At 44.8% G+C, this 16393-nt stretch overlaps 1 protein-coding gene across 1 annotated transcript; it reads right to left on the bottom strand.

The window, feature by feature from the left end:
- Window positions 1-213: 213 nt before the first annotated feature.
- On the bottom strand, window positions 214-15996 carry nr1d1 (nuclear receptor subfamily 1 group D member 1). The gene is made up of 8 exons (XM_003222449.4): window positions 15509-15996; window positions 6447-6821; window positions 5861-5949; window positions 5069-5213; window positions 3782-4386; window positions 2749-2934; window positions 1520-1730; window positions 214-683 (listed from the first exon to the last, which is right to left on the bottom strand). Exons 1-8 carry the CDS (start codon window positions 15540-15542, stop codon window positions 484-486), a joined length of 1845 nt encoding a protein of 614 aa, XP_003222497.2. The 5' UTR covers window positions 15543-15996; the 3' UTR covers window positions 214-483.
- Between the last annotated feature and the right edge of the window lie 397 nt (window positions 15997-16393).

Raw genomic sequence — 16393 nt, 5'->3', positions numbered from 1 at the left:
TATGGAAGTCTCATTAATTTCTATGACATCTAATCACAGTGGGCCAAAAGTCTATAGCAAGGTGGTGATGTGTCTGTGTATAAGGTTTCAAGTATTTCTTGCAAAAGAGATAACTCCTGCCAGATCTCAATTCCCCATCACGCTCCCAGCTTGAGGAAATTTCGAAAGGTAAAGGAGGAATGAGAGGCGAGTAATGCAAGACGACAATCCAGGCATTTTGCTTTCAATATATTATTCCCATGTGGTTGGCACCACGGCAGGGAAGAGTGCCATACTATTCAGACAAATCCAATATACATAAGGTAATATTTACAAAAAACCGGCAGTTCTGCTTGCTTCTGTACAGGTGGGGGCAGCAGATGCTACACCAGTATAAATAGTTAGCTGGGTCCAGGCCCATAGGGCAGTCTGGTTAGTGCAACGATGCAGGGAAGGCAAGAAAGGAAGGTGGGACAGTAGAAATGTGTGGGCCTCATTTTCCGTCTACTGCGCATCAATGCGGAAGGAGAGCAGTTTCTCAGAGTGCATGTTGTTGAGGGTGCGCAGGTCAGGAAGCTTCAGCAGCAGTTTGGTGAAGCGGGAAGTCTCCTGGGGGTGATTCTTGAGGATGAGGGCCCGAAGAGCCCGGATTAGTGTCTCCTGCAGCTGCTCCACTGATGCCTGGTTCTCAATGCCAGAGCGATCTGAATGGTGCAAAGATAACCAGTTAGTGATGCTATATGAGAAGCGAAACCAGTTCAAGAACAGACAAAAACATCTATGACTTAATGCTGTTGATCTAACAAATATAGTACGACCCCCATATCCACAGGGGATACATTCCTAAACTTTGGGTAGATAATGCAAAACTGCAAATGGCAATCCCAAGTGAAGTGAAATGAACCTCTGGCCTACAAAACAACATAGAGCCATTCTGATGGACAATGTCAGAGGGGACATATCGTGGCAAATGTGGATAAATTAAACCACAGATATTGGTCCTATGGATATGTTGTTCGTACTGTATTCCATTCCAGGCTAAATAAATGCCAGAATAAATTAGGAAAGGTCAGAATTAGTAACATATTAACATTGGTCATTAAAGAAAATTAATCTGTCACTGCTAAATTAATTCGAAACAGTCAATGGTACTAAAAAAGCAACCCATAGCTGTTGAAATAGTTAATGAAGTAGGCGTAATTAGTTATTTTAATTATTTCTAAACTCTCTGGCTGAGCCTGATTGGAAGGATTCCAATGTTTCTGAACCCTTACTCGTGCCTTTTAAAGCTACATCCCTGAACGTATGACTTCAGAAATTAATACAAAGGATGATAGGCCTTTTGGCCCAAAGAGTCTCTTAAAAAATGAGGGGCAGGAAAAGGAACCGGAGACAACAAGAAATATTCCTGTTCCAGTTATGATAGTTGGGCAAATATACTAAGCTATAAACTCTTCATGGAAAAGACGGCATGTCAATGGGGAAAAGTGGAGTTATATAAAGGAGTTCTGTGGCGCAATGCATGCTGAAGGACACCCACCTGCTGAGATCAGGACAACAGCTGTGAAGAGCCCCAACTCTTCTTCAGAGAGCTCCAAAGAACCAAGCTTCTCGCTGAATTCAAACATGGATGTCAGCAAGTCCCCCATGCCCATTCCCCACAGTTCCTCAAGACTGTACTTGGTGCGACTCATGAACGTCACAGTCTGCTCCTTGACATTGAACAGGGAGGCAAACCGAACCATCAGCACCTGGAGAAGAGGAGAAAGAAAAGAGAAACACCTGTCAGACCACAGGAAACTCTTTGTGTCCACAAAACCCAGTCAAATGCCTTATGCATTGGCTTCCAGTTAATGGTGGTTTATCCATTAATCAAATGGAATTAGAAATGTTTGAGATGACATCCCAGACTAGAAAATGTCTAATGTATCTATCCTCATTTCTCAACATTAGCTGGTTAAAGTTGACCTGTTACAATCATACAACGTCTTGATGGCCAACATTATAACCATCTCTGTTAAACACCTCCTATCTCTCTTTTGACTAGTAGTTCAGATTTGAGTTGCAGTCTTCACCCATTTAAACAATCAAAATACTTCAGCTTCAAAAGATAGGAAAACAAGAATAGTTGTGTATACCACAAACATAAACACAACGCCACAGCTCCAAAGAGTGTGCCTAATGGTGTCCATATGTGCATCAGAGCTCTCTGGATTTCCCTTCTAACTGCAACCCCATTTTTGGCATCAAAAGATGTTGTCTATCCCCATTGTTCCTTGTTGGGGGAACAATGAAAAATCTTTACTCAAACAATTTGGAATAAATTGCTTTTGGAGCATTTATTTTGCTTCGGGACTAGGTGTGGTCCAGTCTCCCAAAAACAAATCAAAGCTATACATTCACTCATCAAATATTACTCTTTTTATTCCATATTCATTATGCTGCTTTTAAGAAATAAACTAAGAGTGTTTACTGAACTTCAGATTTATAAAGCAACCTTGCTTCTTACTATTATCAGCATGTACAACAGTAGTTTCAAATTTTGGGCCTCCAGGGCTTTTGGACTTCAATTCCCAAAAATCCCAGCCAGCTCACCAGCTGTTAGGAACTTTGGGGGCTGAAGTCCAAAACACCTGGAGGCCCAAAAGTTGGGAACCATTGATGTACAAGTATATATGAGTGTGTATATATACACTCACAGACACAGTTTTTCTCACTACATTCCCTCATGGCAACATCTGGTAGCTCATAATTAGGAAAAAAGCCTACCTCGAATGTACCGGCTTTGAGTAGCGAGACCTGGTCATGCTGTGACAGTTCTTGGAAACCAGGGATGTGCTTTGCGAATTCCACAACCTCTCGCACAGCAGGTGTGAAGCTCAGTGAGAAATCCTCCCATATCTCTTGGACCGTGCGGCCACTGCGACCATAAGGGTGACAATTCATAGGACACGCCTGTTGAGGTGGAAAATAGGGAGTCACGTTAGATATGGAACCAAACACAAGAATCAGATCCATCTAAAGCTGGCTGATGGGCTTTGTAAGCGGCAGATAAGCCATTTCTAAACTCCCATATAGTGCAGTTCTTAGGCCAATTTTTCACTACAATAATAAGACCTCTCTTTTCCTTATATGTCCCTGGTGTAAGTTTCTACAATATAAGGGCTACTGAATTCAGCGGTTTTGTCTCTCTCATCCCATAATTTATCCTTCATACCTTCCCAGGACACACTAGCAATAGATGAGTGTCTCCTTGTGGATCACCAAGCTGTTAAGCCACTTTTACTAATTAACACAATTGAGATGCCATCGCATGCGTTAATTGATGGTGCAAGTCCCAGTCCCAACTTGTTTACTTGGAAATTAACCTACTCCCAAGAGGCGTAAAGGAACATTTGTTTCCAGTCTCTAGCACTGCAAATGTGGAACTCACAGTTTTATTATAAGTAATAATTCTTAACTCTCTTATCACTGACTGACCTAAGATAATGTATCTGATTACAACATAACTCATTTAGAACTAGACTCGTGAGTTTCAGTCCCGAAAAATAAATGATCCAAGTTATTATATAAATAATGGGTTCAAAAGAAAAAATAAGCTAAGGTAAAATTTCATCCAACAGATGCAGCTGAGATATGGGCTATGAGGCTCCTCAAGCAATTTTCTCCTTCTGGCCTCCCAACATCCTAATCTACAACATGGCACATCCCTCACCTATAAAAAAGGCAGCAAAACATAACTGGCCACTGAATAAACCTCAGCAGGAAAAGACAATGTGAACTGTGCATATATCGCACTTACCAAGAGAATGTCTCTGGGGTCCCCTTGCCGTGGGCAACCTTGCCCAGTGGAGGGATCTGTCTGCCCAGACAAATAGTTGGAGGGGCAAAATCGATGTCCATTCATGTTGTTCTGGTGACAGATATTGTTGGGGGCAGAAGAATCAGAGTTCCAATTGTCATTCTGAGGGCAGAGCCCATTGTTGTGGTGGTTGCTGGTCAACCAGCTGTTCTCCCAAGTAGGAGAGTTGTCACTCCCCAAGGATGGTGGGGTGCCTGTGGCCAGTTTATCATGGGCATAAACAAAAATCTCCTTGTGGGCCTTGGCTACTTGCGAGATTACGTCTTCCATGACATCGCCGGGGCTGGGGGAGCGTGGGGGTGTGAGTTGCTGGGAGAACTGGGAGAAGCACAGAGGCTGTTGGGGCGGTGAGGCTGCATAGGATGGTGGGGAGCAGGGTGCCATCTGGGGCTGGTGACACATCAGGGGGCTGGTTGTGGCTGTTGGTATGTTCTCAGGTGGACACTGTGTACTCAGTTGGTTGTTGGCCATGTTGTTCATGGCGCTCTGCATCTCGGCCAACATCCTTTGCTTTTCACGCTTGGGAATACGCCCAAAACGTACAGCTATGGAGAGGAAAGAAGAGAAGAAGAGTGTTATTATGTTTGTGGAGTGGTCATTTCATAAAACCGGCTTTGGAAGCATTACGTTTTAAAACTAGAACTCCCAAAATACATTGGAAGTGGAAAGGTCTCAATGTATGGCCCTGCAATGCCTACTGAAAAGCAAACTTGGTCAAAGAGCAAGCAGCAAGGGAATGGGGCAGACTTTTTTGGCAAAGTATACTACTGCCAATGCCACCACAGAAAAGGCCTTATCCCATCTATAGGTTCCATTCCATATATAGATTTCAATCCCATATATAAATTTCATCACAAAGGTGAAAGCAAGTAAGGCAACTTGATGGAGGACTACAGGTACTAGAATTGTTGATATGGGAGAAGATAGGATGGAAGTTAACTGGTTAAGTTGAAAGAGCAGCAAGTGCTAGCGAACAACAAAAAGGAGTTTGGGAAAAGTAAGTTGAATAATTGTAAAGGAGTAGCCCAGATATATGTTAAAATATATCCGCAAAGATTTGTGAGGGATTGTATGTGGTTCTCTCTCAGCCTCCACAGAAACACATAGTTTCAACGTAGATATGATTATATGAGCAAAGAAATGTGCAAAACAACAACTACTCTTTCCATACCAACCACAGCCCACAAACTGTGCCAGCCTCCCACTCATGGTGCAAGAGGGACTCACCATCCCGGGACATGCCAACTCCCATGCACTTCTTGAAACGGCACTGCTGGCAGCGGTTCCGGTTGATGCGTACAATGTTGCAGGTTTCATTCTTGAGGCACTTTTTGTACTGGATGTTTTGCTGAATGCTGCGCCGAAAAAAACCCTGGAACAGGGAGGAGAGTGCATTAGCGTCAAGGTAAGGTGAGGCAGCGATCTCATCTCTAAATTTAAACCCTCAGAGCTTAAATAGGCTTTCTAACCCAGTTCCTTGAGACTGTGAGCTATAGAGTAACTAACAAGGTCTCCTGATTTATATGGTACATGGTACACAGAAGTTTGGAATCTAGAGACCCATATTCTGCATCACTGCCCCACACAGGCGTGACAAATTTAAGAAAGGCTTTAGGATATTCTGAGGATCTTTGCACCAATGTCTACGGTAACTTTTTTTTTGAAAGAATGAGGAATGCAAGCTGCCATGCAGGTGCCATGAAAGGCAAATGCAGAACCAGGAGAAAACAGTCAACTCACATACAAAAATTGGTCCCTGGGCCCAGCAAAGTTGCCCACCCCTTTCCTAGTCTCCTATTGTGCAGCAGCTTCTATTCATGCCCACGCAGATTGTGAGGCAAACACTTCCACTGGGATGCATGCCATGTCCATTCACTCAAAGAAAGTGTGCCACTGGAAACTTGGTGCCTCAAATGGAAAAATACCTTGGGCTGGCCTCAGTCCCTGCATCCCACCCTAATATTGAATCCCACACACGTTCTTCAATGCATGGAGAAAAAGAGAGAGAAAGATGCTCACCTTGCAGCCTTCACAAGCATGGACGCCATAATGGAAACCAGAAGCAACATCCCCACAGACTTTGCACAAGAGGACCATCCCGTTGAGTTCTGAGAGGAGAAGAAAGGAAAGAGAAAGGCAGGCAATTAGACTTTGTGTCCAAAAAACTGTTTTGTTTTTGTTTTTTTACTCTGTACTGCCAGGATTGCTCCTACTCCCAGCCCATGAAACTGGTCTGAAAAGGCCAGAAGCAGCCAAACTGCCTCTGATAAAGCTGGGAGGAATTAAGGCTGCCAGAAAGGTGTTCTGATAAGATAGGATTGGACCCACATTTGGAATAATCTGGCAGATGAATTGATTTAGCCATAAACCCCCTTATTCCAAGACCCAGGCTTGGAATAATCTAGCAGAAGGGTTGATTTAATTGTAATTGCTGTGGAAATGCCCACCACAGAATCCATAATCTGTGCCATCAGAACTTGGATGAGTTGCTCATTTTGGATTCCAACTTCCAGAATCCGCAGCCAGCAGGGATCCTGGAACTTGCAACCTAAAAAAATAGCTTTTCCAAGTATTGCCAAGCTGTAATGTCTGTCCCTGTACTTACTTGTAATGTTGCTGCTGGTGCTTTTGGTTGGTGAGATGCGTCTTCCATCATCCACAGCCACCTGCAAACCTCCTGGAGAGCTTCCAGAACTATAGGAGGAGGAGGAGGAGGAGGAGGAGGAGGAGGAGGAGGAGGAGGAGGAGGAGGAGGAGGAGGAAGGAGAGGCGTCGTCACGTAGCCCAGCTGAACTGCCTCCATACGGGCGACCAGAGTCGTGCCCTAGGGACCCAGTGGGCGATGGTGGAAAGTAGCTGGGAAAAGCAGACTGCGAGGAAAGCTGGCAACTGCCATTGGAACTGTCACTGCCGCAGAGAGAGACAGGACTGGTGCGACTTGGTGAAGAACCATTGGAGCCAATGTAGCTGATCACTCCACCTGTAGAAAATTCAAAGGACAGGGAGAGAGAGAGAGAGAGTCATGAGAATCTTTCTTCCAGGCATAGATTTGTTAATGCTGAAAGTTCTGTGTTCTTCTGAAACTTCATATTGGGACCTCAAAAGTATTTAAAGCTTGAGGCCTTCACGGTTGCAAAGACTATCCTGATAAGAGAATTGCATTGGAAAGTGATATTTTCCAATGCAAGCACAAAAAAAACTGACAATTATTAGTGGTTGGGAAGTAGAATATTTCTAGGGAGGAAAGAGATACATGAACAAGACCCTTATAATTTCCTCGTGCCGCAAGTAGGTTTGCCATTTTTCAGTTGGAAAGCTATATATCCCATATATGTCTAAGAAGCACCCTAAGTTAGCATACAGCCCTGTTCTTTGATGCAAGGATGGGCCCTGTAACCTATACCAACCAACACAATCCAAACCTGAAGATGTTATTATGCAGAGAAGGGAAGCACCTTTCCTAAGGCAGAAAAAGCTTCACAGATAAAAATGGCTCTTGAAAGTGGGGCATGAGGACAGAGGTTCATATAAATAGAAATGCAGTGGAGAGACAAAATGGCCTTGCAGATATTGCTTGTAGACAATAAGTGCAAGGTTATAATTAAGTGGAAGGTAAATAACTTGCCGCTGACTCAGGCAAGTGAGCCAAGCTCCATAACGCTGAGAACAGCAAAACATGCACACGTGCATGCGTACTCACTAGACAACTGGCCTGAATAAAATGTCATCCTAAATCTAAATACAGGAATCGCTGAGCAGGCAGAGAAGCACACATACCAAGCCCTAGGTATATCAAGCCATATTAGGTAAGCTTCTATGAGAACATCTGGATTGCTTTGCTGAATCAAAACAAGAGTGTTATATTCTGCTCCCAGCTTTGGCTGAAGAAGAGCTCCTATGCAGACAACACTCTGGATGCTGTGGATTAGAGTTCAGCATTTAACAAAGGGTTGGACTACATAAATTATTCTCAAAATTTGGCCATCCAGCTATTTTAGACTTCATTTCCCATTAGTCCTAGCCAGTTTGGCCAATGGTAAGGAATTCTGGAAGCTGAAATCCAAAACAGCTGGATACCGAAGTTTGGGAAACACTGAGAGGATCTCGAAGATCCTGCTAGCTCTAAAATTCTATTTTAATTCCTATTCCCTTGAATTCATGGAATTAAACTCCTTGAACCCATAGAATCTGATAACTCAACATGTCCTATTATTTCAATGGGTCCAATCCAATTAGGACTCATAACTGGATTTAAGCTTATGCCTACCCTATCTTTGAACATGGGCTACATACTTGGCGCTTGGCAAATCTAGTTTTTGGACTACTACAACAAAGATGGTGCAACTCCAGTGTCCTCCAGCCAATAAGGCAAATGTAAGTTGTCATTGGGGGAAAAGCATAGTTCCCAGGTTTGACACATACTAAACTGTTTTCTGTCTCTGAAGAAGGGATTTCTCCCTACCACTTTTGCCAGCTGCTATGTGTATTTCTTTCCTATCTTTCTCACTCCATTCCAGAGGCAGCCACTGCTGTAAACAACAGGATTATCATATACACATCTAAAGGAAAAAAGAAGGGGGGAGACAAGCACCTAAAAAAGGTAGCAATTAATAGTTTGGTTCTCCCTGGGAACATGTGAATTTTCAGCGATACATGTGAGCAACTGGGATACGGCGCTGAGCACATGGGAGCTGTCTCTGAGGCCACGTGCATGAAATGGAATGATTTGGAGAGGGGGAGATAAACCTACTTCTGAGCAAAAACTACTGATGAGGTAATTAAAACAAAGCCGCCAAGTGCGTGGGAACTTTGTGGTCAGCAGGCACCGAAGCAAACACCAATCCTGTTTTATGAGCCGTGGTGGGAAGCTCAGAGGCACATCCCGCCAAAATGCTTCTCTGGCAAATCAAACTCCCTCTCTGTTCTCTGTTGCTGACCTACATTTCAATGCTGTAAAAGGGAAAACACACACAAGAGCAGAGAGGAAAAACAGGGCAGGTGGCCAAGTGATTGTTGAAGACATGGGAGGAAGCCAAAAAAGGGGGAAGGAAAAAAACAACAGCCGACTATCACGCCCTAGGAGTTGAAGAGGGTGGCTAACCTGGGAACCTGGAGATGAGAGGAAAACACACACCGCTTTTTGAGCCGGGCCACTTGCCAAAGGGCAAGCGCGGCAGGAGAGGCCTCAAGCAAAGGAAAAACAAAGCAATCAGAGCCAACAGGATTATAAACAAGGTCACATGTGAGAGCCACGTTCAAGGGCCAGGCAGGCCGTTGCAACAACAAGCCAGAGGAGCCCTTGACCAGCTCTCGCCTGGGAGGCTTTTATAGCCACTGGCTGGTTCCTACTGGCTCATGACCTTCCTTGTGTGGGACACAAATATTTTGAGGAGCCGGGGAAAAGAGAGAGGACTGCTTGTTTGGCAATTGTTAAAAACAGAAATTGGAAAAGTTCTCTTTCTGGACTAGAACAAGAAATAATGGATTTGGGGAGTTACAGTCCAGGAAAAAAAACTTCTCCAAGATCGCACTACAATACAATCCCTGCTAGTATGGCAAGCACTGCTTTTCTCAACCTGCCAACATCGCCTCCGCTTTTATGTTACAGAAATAGCTGAAGGGTTATATTGTCTAGGGGATTCTGGGTGTTATGGTCCCAAAATGCACCAGGATTTCAGATGTATGTGCTGTTTTATTAAATGCTCACCAGGAGTATGTTACCAACCTTGTCTTCTAGCATTATGTTTCTTAAAACTATCTGATGTAGAGAACTCAACCTTATAGGAACAGAAGGGACTAGGCTCAATACTAGGCTGTTCCCACTCCCTTTGACACCCAAGGCAGACAATCCATACTCTTCTCCACCTGGCAATAAAATTGTAATAATAAAATGATACGTAATTAAATTAATCTTGTCCAAGGTGGCTATTTCATCATGATTTCACAAATGGGCAATTCAATTTATCATCTGCCTTAAGCAGGACAAGCACTCATAGCTGAAGCATTGACCCCTTGCATTACTCTACTTCTGGAATGAAATCTGGATATTTTTTCCTCTCCTTCCCTATCAGCAGGCCCAGTGAAGAAGCATTCACCATAAGGTAAGGAAAGGTACTCTTTATGCTTTGTTGCATTTAGAACACTGCAGGAAAAAATGTTAATTGCTTGTATAGCCTATATAATTCCTCTCTGCACGCCTAGCAGGGATGCGCTAGTTGTGGATTTCTACAGGAGGTCAGACTAGAAGACCCCTGTGGCTCTCTTCCCAGCCATGACTCTTATCTGGCTTTGAAGTGTAAAGTGTCTCAGCCCCTACTACTGTGGGGCAAATCACATAACAAGCTCAGTGTGCTGCATATTGCATGAAACACGAGCAAGCAGCATGCTTGCTCCTATATGGCTGTAGAAAATAAGTGGCACAAGAGGACATGATCATTATTCAATAAAACATCCAGATCACACACTTCTGGGGCTCATTCATCTCTATTCACCAAATGACCATCTTACTCTCTCCTGGAGACTTATGCTCACAGGAGGCTCTCTTTGCATTTTTGCACAAACAGACATGGTGGAGGTAACATGCACCCATGGCTTGCACTCCTAGCCTCATTTCATCACTTAAAGACCATAAGGCAAGTTCAGGAAAATGTCTTGTCACCAAAAGGCCAAACAGAAGGGCCAAAGACATCACTAGGAGCCTCATTCCAGCACTATACAAAAGGATAAGACTAAAAGTACCCACATATTTTCACCTAAATCAATGGATCCCAACCTGTGGGCCATGGGAAAAATTGGTGCCAGGGGTACTGATTCAGAAAATTGCATTGGATAGACCATATCAGCTCTAGATTATTAAATACGGTTTTCTGTGGGCAAACTGATGGCAACTACTGAATGGCATAGGTTATGTATTAGAAAATAGAGCTGATGAGGTCTATCTAATGCAATTTTCCGAATCAGCACCCCAGAGAACCAAACTGAATCTAAAGTTGACCAAAAACTGATTTATAACCCTTTTGGTACTAATGTTGGAGAGTGGAACCTGGCCAAAGTGGTCCCCAGTCAAGTGGTCCCTGGTCAGAATGGTCCCTGGTAAAAAAAAAAAAAAAAGGTTGGGAACCACTGACCTAAACAATCCTACTAAGAAAAATAAGACTTTCGAGATGCTCTGGAGGACCTAGTGATGCCTAGATGAAGTGTTTTCACTTAGGCTGCATCTACACTGTCAAATAATGCAGTTTGACCTATATAATTAATTTCAGTGCAGTTCAGAACTGCAGTGTAGATCCAGCATGGGTCGCCAGTACAATTTTATGGGTCAATTCTTCCAGAGTTCCTCTGAAAGTTGACCATAGATCAGGCATGGGCATATGTCGGCCCTCTGGGTGTTTTGGACTTCAACTCCTAACTGGCTGTTAGGAACTGTGGAAGTTGAAGTCCAAAACACCCGGAGGACCGAAGTTTGCCCATGCTTGCCATAGATCCACATTGGAGGCCTACAGATAATGCTTCTCTAAACATTTGTAGGTCCTCCAAAGCAATTTTATGATATGCTTCGTCTGGAAGTCATTCATTCCAGGGTAGAATAATACACTTCCAATGCCATACAGTGTTTATAACGTAGAACTTTATTCCAGGGAGGTAGGGACGCCTGCTGAGGCCAGGCAAGATCCCAAGGGCGAAGGAAGGCGCTGATTATTCAGGCTGGGGCCCTTGATCTCAATGAAGAGCCTCTAGGTCTGCGGAAGTCTGGGAGCCAGCCAGGTGTCTGGCGTGTCAAGGCAGGCATGATCACGCTGTCTGGGTTGTGAGTGTGGCCCTGGCACGTGACCTCGCTAGCAATCCCGCTGGCACCAACGGCCTTGTGTTTGCTTTGCTCACGGCCTCTCCGGAAAAACCACCTCGCATGGCCCTCCTACTATTGACTCTCTTTCTTTCAACAGTCAGGAAGCAGAGTTTGCACTCCTGGCAGGTCAGGGCATGAAATGGTGGCAGGGCAGGGCCCTCCGGCGGGACAAGCCTCCCTATTCTGCAGTCTGCCTTCCCAGTCAGGAGCCTCTGAGTTTGCATGCTTAATTTAATATATAGTTTGCATAAGATGCTTTGTCCCAAGTGGGTCAGGGAGAATAAATAAACCTTGCGAGGGAGAGGGTGATGCGAGGACCCAGTTGGATGCCTTCCAAATGGGTGGGGAGATGCAAAGGCGCTGTCATGATGGACTACGCTGGGTGTCGCCTGTCCTCGGTCCCTTGGAAAGAGGGCAGCTCAAGAATGACTGGAGACACGTGTGGGGTCTTTAGCCACATACACGTGGCCTTTGACACAAGGCTGCTTGACCCTGAAAGAGGTGGCTGATCCTACCATAGTGGATCTCCAGTGAAGGTAGTCCCTGGATGCTGCAGGTCAATTTTCCTCATCCAATAATAATAATAATAATAATAATAATAATAATAATAATAATAATAATAATAATAATAACAACAACAACAACTTTATTCTTATACCCCGTCACCATCTCCCCAAAGGGACTCAGGGCGGCTTACATATAGGACAGATGCCCACAAAACATTAATACAAACACAACAATCAATCAAAGCAAAAACAGAATTGAAATAAGAACATAAAATATAACAATCCAGATAAACACACAATTAAGTCAAACATCAGAATATAAAAAACAGCAGCGTAAGACCTCCCTCTTTTTTTCGCTCTCTGGCTGAGTGGACCCCAGCGACTGTGGGTGCACCTACACTGTATATTTAATGCAGTTTGATACGACTTTAACACCTATGGCTCAATGCTATGGAATTATGGGAGTTGTAGTATCACAAGGTCTTTATCCTTCTCTATCAAAGAATGCTGGTGCCTCACCAAACTAAGACTCCCATGATTACAAACTGCTGCACCTCCATTGGGTAATATTTAACATCAAGTCACATATTCAAAACTAAAAAGTCAGAAACCACACAGACAAGGACTGGTCTCCCTTTAGTGAGCCCAACAAGAATAGATCAATCAATGGTTGATTAGTGATTCAACACATACGTAAAAAATTCCACCCAGCAGGAATCAGGCCAAGGACATTCAAATTCAGAGACAGAGAGGCCTCACATACATAAATAAATAGTACAATACTAGTCACAATTGGAGACTATGTCACACTGACCTCATTGGGACTTATACCAAAATAAATATATCAACAATTGGGCTGTACCAAAGTTCACATGACATGACTATAGGCGACTTTCCTATACTCATGAGAGGAAATGTATAACATTCTATTCCACTTGCAGAAATTCCCTACACAAGATCATTGCAAAGCAAATACAAACTACATCTCTCTCAGGGTTACTGTGAGTTATCCAGGCTGTATAGCTATGTTCCAGAAGCATTCTCTCCTGACGTTTCGCCCACATCTATGGCAGGCAACCTCAGAGGTGTGAGGTTTGTTGGAAACTAGAAAGGTGGGGTTTATATATCTGTGAAAAGTCCAGATTGGGAGAAAAAACACTCAAGTGTGAATGTTGCAATTGATCACGATTCACATTTAATGGCCTTGCACATTCAAAACCTAGCAGTTTCCTACCTCCCTCAGGCAGAAAGCAGCCAGGTTTTGAATCTGAAAGGCCATCAAATGCTAATCAAGGTGATTAATTGCAACATTCACACTTGCCTCAAACAGACAAGAGTTCTTTCTCCCACCCTGGACATTCCACAGATATATAAACCTGACTTTCATAGTTTTCAACAGACCTTACACCTCTGAGGATGCCTGCCATAGATGTGGGCGAAACGTCAGGAGAGAATCTGGAACATGGCCATGCAGAAAATACACAATGAAAAGGGAGGCTCTCTGCACATGATCAGAGGCACTTAACTATATTTTAGGGAAAAAATCATTCTGGGCATAAATAAAGCCCATTCTGTACATATGTAAACAACAGTAGCCTTAAGTGGGTCTTAAAAAATCCAAATGCTCCTGTTTTGCTTTGACTGATAAGCCCTCTACACGTGCTCAGAGGCTGTGGATGCAGGTTTTGAATATTTCTTCCAAAAGATCTCGAGGTTGTAAGGTTGGCAGGTCAGCGCTCTGGCTTCACGTGTTTCCCTCGCACGTGGTGCCTTGCTTCCCCCAAGCCCCGCCCATCACGCTTTACCCCGCCCCTTCGCCTCCCTATTGGTCCCAATCCCTCCCCTCCGTGTGAAGGAAGCTCCGCCCTCCTGGTGGGAAGCATCAAACCCTCTCGCTTTTCCGGGATGGTGACGCCACCCTCTGAGGGGCGTGCCTGATAGGCTAATGATAGTGGAGCCGACCAATGAGTGGAGAGGGGCGGGGCTAACAGGGAAAACAAACTTTGCACGTGGCTGAGCCGGCTAGGGGGACACGTGAGGGGTTGACTGGGGAAAGCAGAGTGGGGGAACCCCGGGAAAGTGGGATTCCGGAGGGGACGGGGAGGAAGGGAATCCTAGAAAAGGATCAGAGGGAGATATGATCCGGATTCGATCTCGAGGTGCCCCCAGATCATAAGGAAAGCAATGCCAAGGGCTTTTCCCCTCAGATCACAATGTTTTGCTTCTCCTAGGAAAAAATTAAGGAGTCACTTGCGGCTATTAGTAGCCCAGATTGAAAACTGACCTCTTTCTTTGAAACCGACACTTCCATTTCACCCGATCCCTAAAGGAGAGACATGTATCAGACGCCTGAGATCCATAGGCTGGCAAGAGAAGCCAAGCAGGGAGGAATAAATAAGGCAGGGCAATAAGGGGGTGGCCTGAGAGGTGGCTTTTGCCCCCTTCCCAACCCCAATGCCCCTTTTGGAAAGGAAGAATTGAAAATGAGATCCTTTCTTAAAAAGGACCCCTCACCCTGCAAGATCCAAATGCAAACACAAAGGGAGGAAGAGAGGGAGATGGGATGGGGCAGGAGGTATGCATGCAAGAGGAGGATTTGGGGTGCATCATGCTACATTGGAATAATAATAATATCATCATCATCATCATCATTAACCAACCTGGACACAGCATATTATTTGAGAACACAGAAATGCTGGACCACTCTTAAAAACCACCACACAGACTACACAGAGAAGACACTGAACTCCACAATTTCAAGAGAATGGAGGAAACCATGAAAAAGAGCAAAATCTGGCTACCAGTATTTAAAAATCTCTAAAGAGATTTAAAGAACAACACTCTGAAAACAGGGAAATTCCAGACATGAAACAATAAGGGCCAGCAAACATCTCCCAACAAAGGAGGGAATCAGGCAAGCCTCGAAGCTGCAAGGCTTTTCAATGCTAATCAAAGTGGCCAATTGCACCATTCACACTTGCCTCAAACAGACAAAGGGTTCTTTCCCCCACCTTGGACCTTCCAGAGATATATAAACCCCACTTGCATAGTTTTCCAACAGACCTCACAATCTCTGAAGATGCCTGTCATAGATGTGGGAGAAACGTCAGGAGAGAATGCTTCTGTAATATGGCAAAACTGACAGCAACCCAATAATAACAACTATTATTATTATTATTATTATTATTATTATTATTGGCATCTCTCAATGCTATGGGATCTCAAGACCTTGCTGCATTGATTCCATAGATGCACCCCCCAAGAGGATCAATGCAGGTCTTGGGGACCAGGCATAAAGAAGAAAGAGAGACTCACCAGGCGCGTTGTTGTTGCTGTCCAAAGCGGCCATCCTTTGCGATGAGGAAGGAGGGAAGGAAGGGATGCCAAAGGTCTCCCCCTTCTCCTCCTCTTCCCTTTGGTTCTTTTCCCCTCAAGTGCTGTCCCAAAGCACTCCCACCACGAAGGAAGGAAGGTGCCAAGGCTGTCTCAGGGAGACACAACTGGGAGATGCTCTTGGGAGGCAAGAGAGCGAGGCAAGTGCTTCCGACGCACAGCTCAAGCAATGCTGCTCTGGCTGCTCTGGCGGTTGCTGCTGCCTCTGAATGCTCCTCTGCCGGGCTGCCTCCCTCGCTCTCCCCCTCCCTCCCTCTTTCCCTGCGGCTGCGCAGAGCCCGGCACGCGGCCCCGGAGCCTCCCCCATGTGACGCCCAGGGAGAGCCTCGTGCCCCAGTGACACACTTTTCTGGGGCTGCGGCGGGCGGGCCGAGCGGGCGGCACATTGCACCGGGCTTCTCCGCGGGCAGGGCGGGCGGCGCGCGCAGAGGGAGGGGGACAGGAGGAGTTCCCCGGATGCTCAGGGTTCTCTCGCTCTCTCTTCGCCCTCTCCCCATCTGCCCAAGGAATGACTCTGCAATTCCTCTTCCTTTCTCTCACGTTATTATTAAGCCTCTCTCTCCCTTATTGCTACTATAGTTATTCCCCCCCTCATATTACCATTATTATTCCTCTCCCTCTTATTGTTATTCCCCTCTCTCATATTGCTATTATTATTCCCCTCTTCTTGCTATTATTATTCCCCTCTTCTTGCTATTATTATTCCCCTCTTATTGCTACTATTATTCCCCTCTTATTGCTATTATTATTCCCCTCTTATTGCTGTTATTATTCCCCTCTTATTACTATTATTATTCCCCTCTTATT

This window comes from Anolis carolinensis, chromosome 6, assembly GCF_035594765.1.
Source record: "Anolis carolinensis isolate JA03-04 chromosome 6, rAnoCar3.1.pri, whole genome shotgun sequence".
Taxonomy (NCBI): domain Eukaryota; kingdom Metazoa; phylum Chordata; class Lepidosauria; order Squamata; family Dactyloidae; genus Anolis; species Anolis carolinensis.
This window is presented reverse-complemented; position numbering and strand designations above follow the sequence as displayed.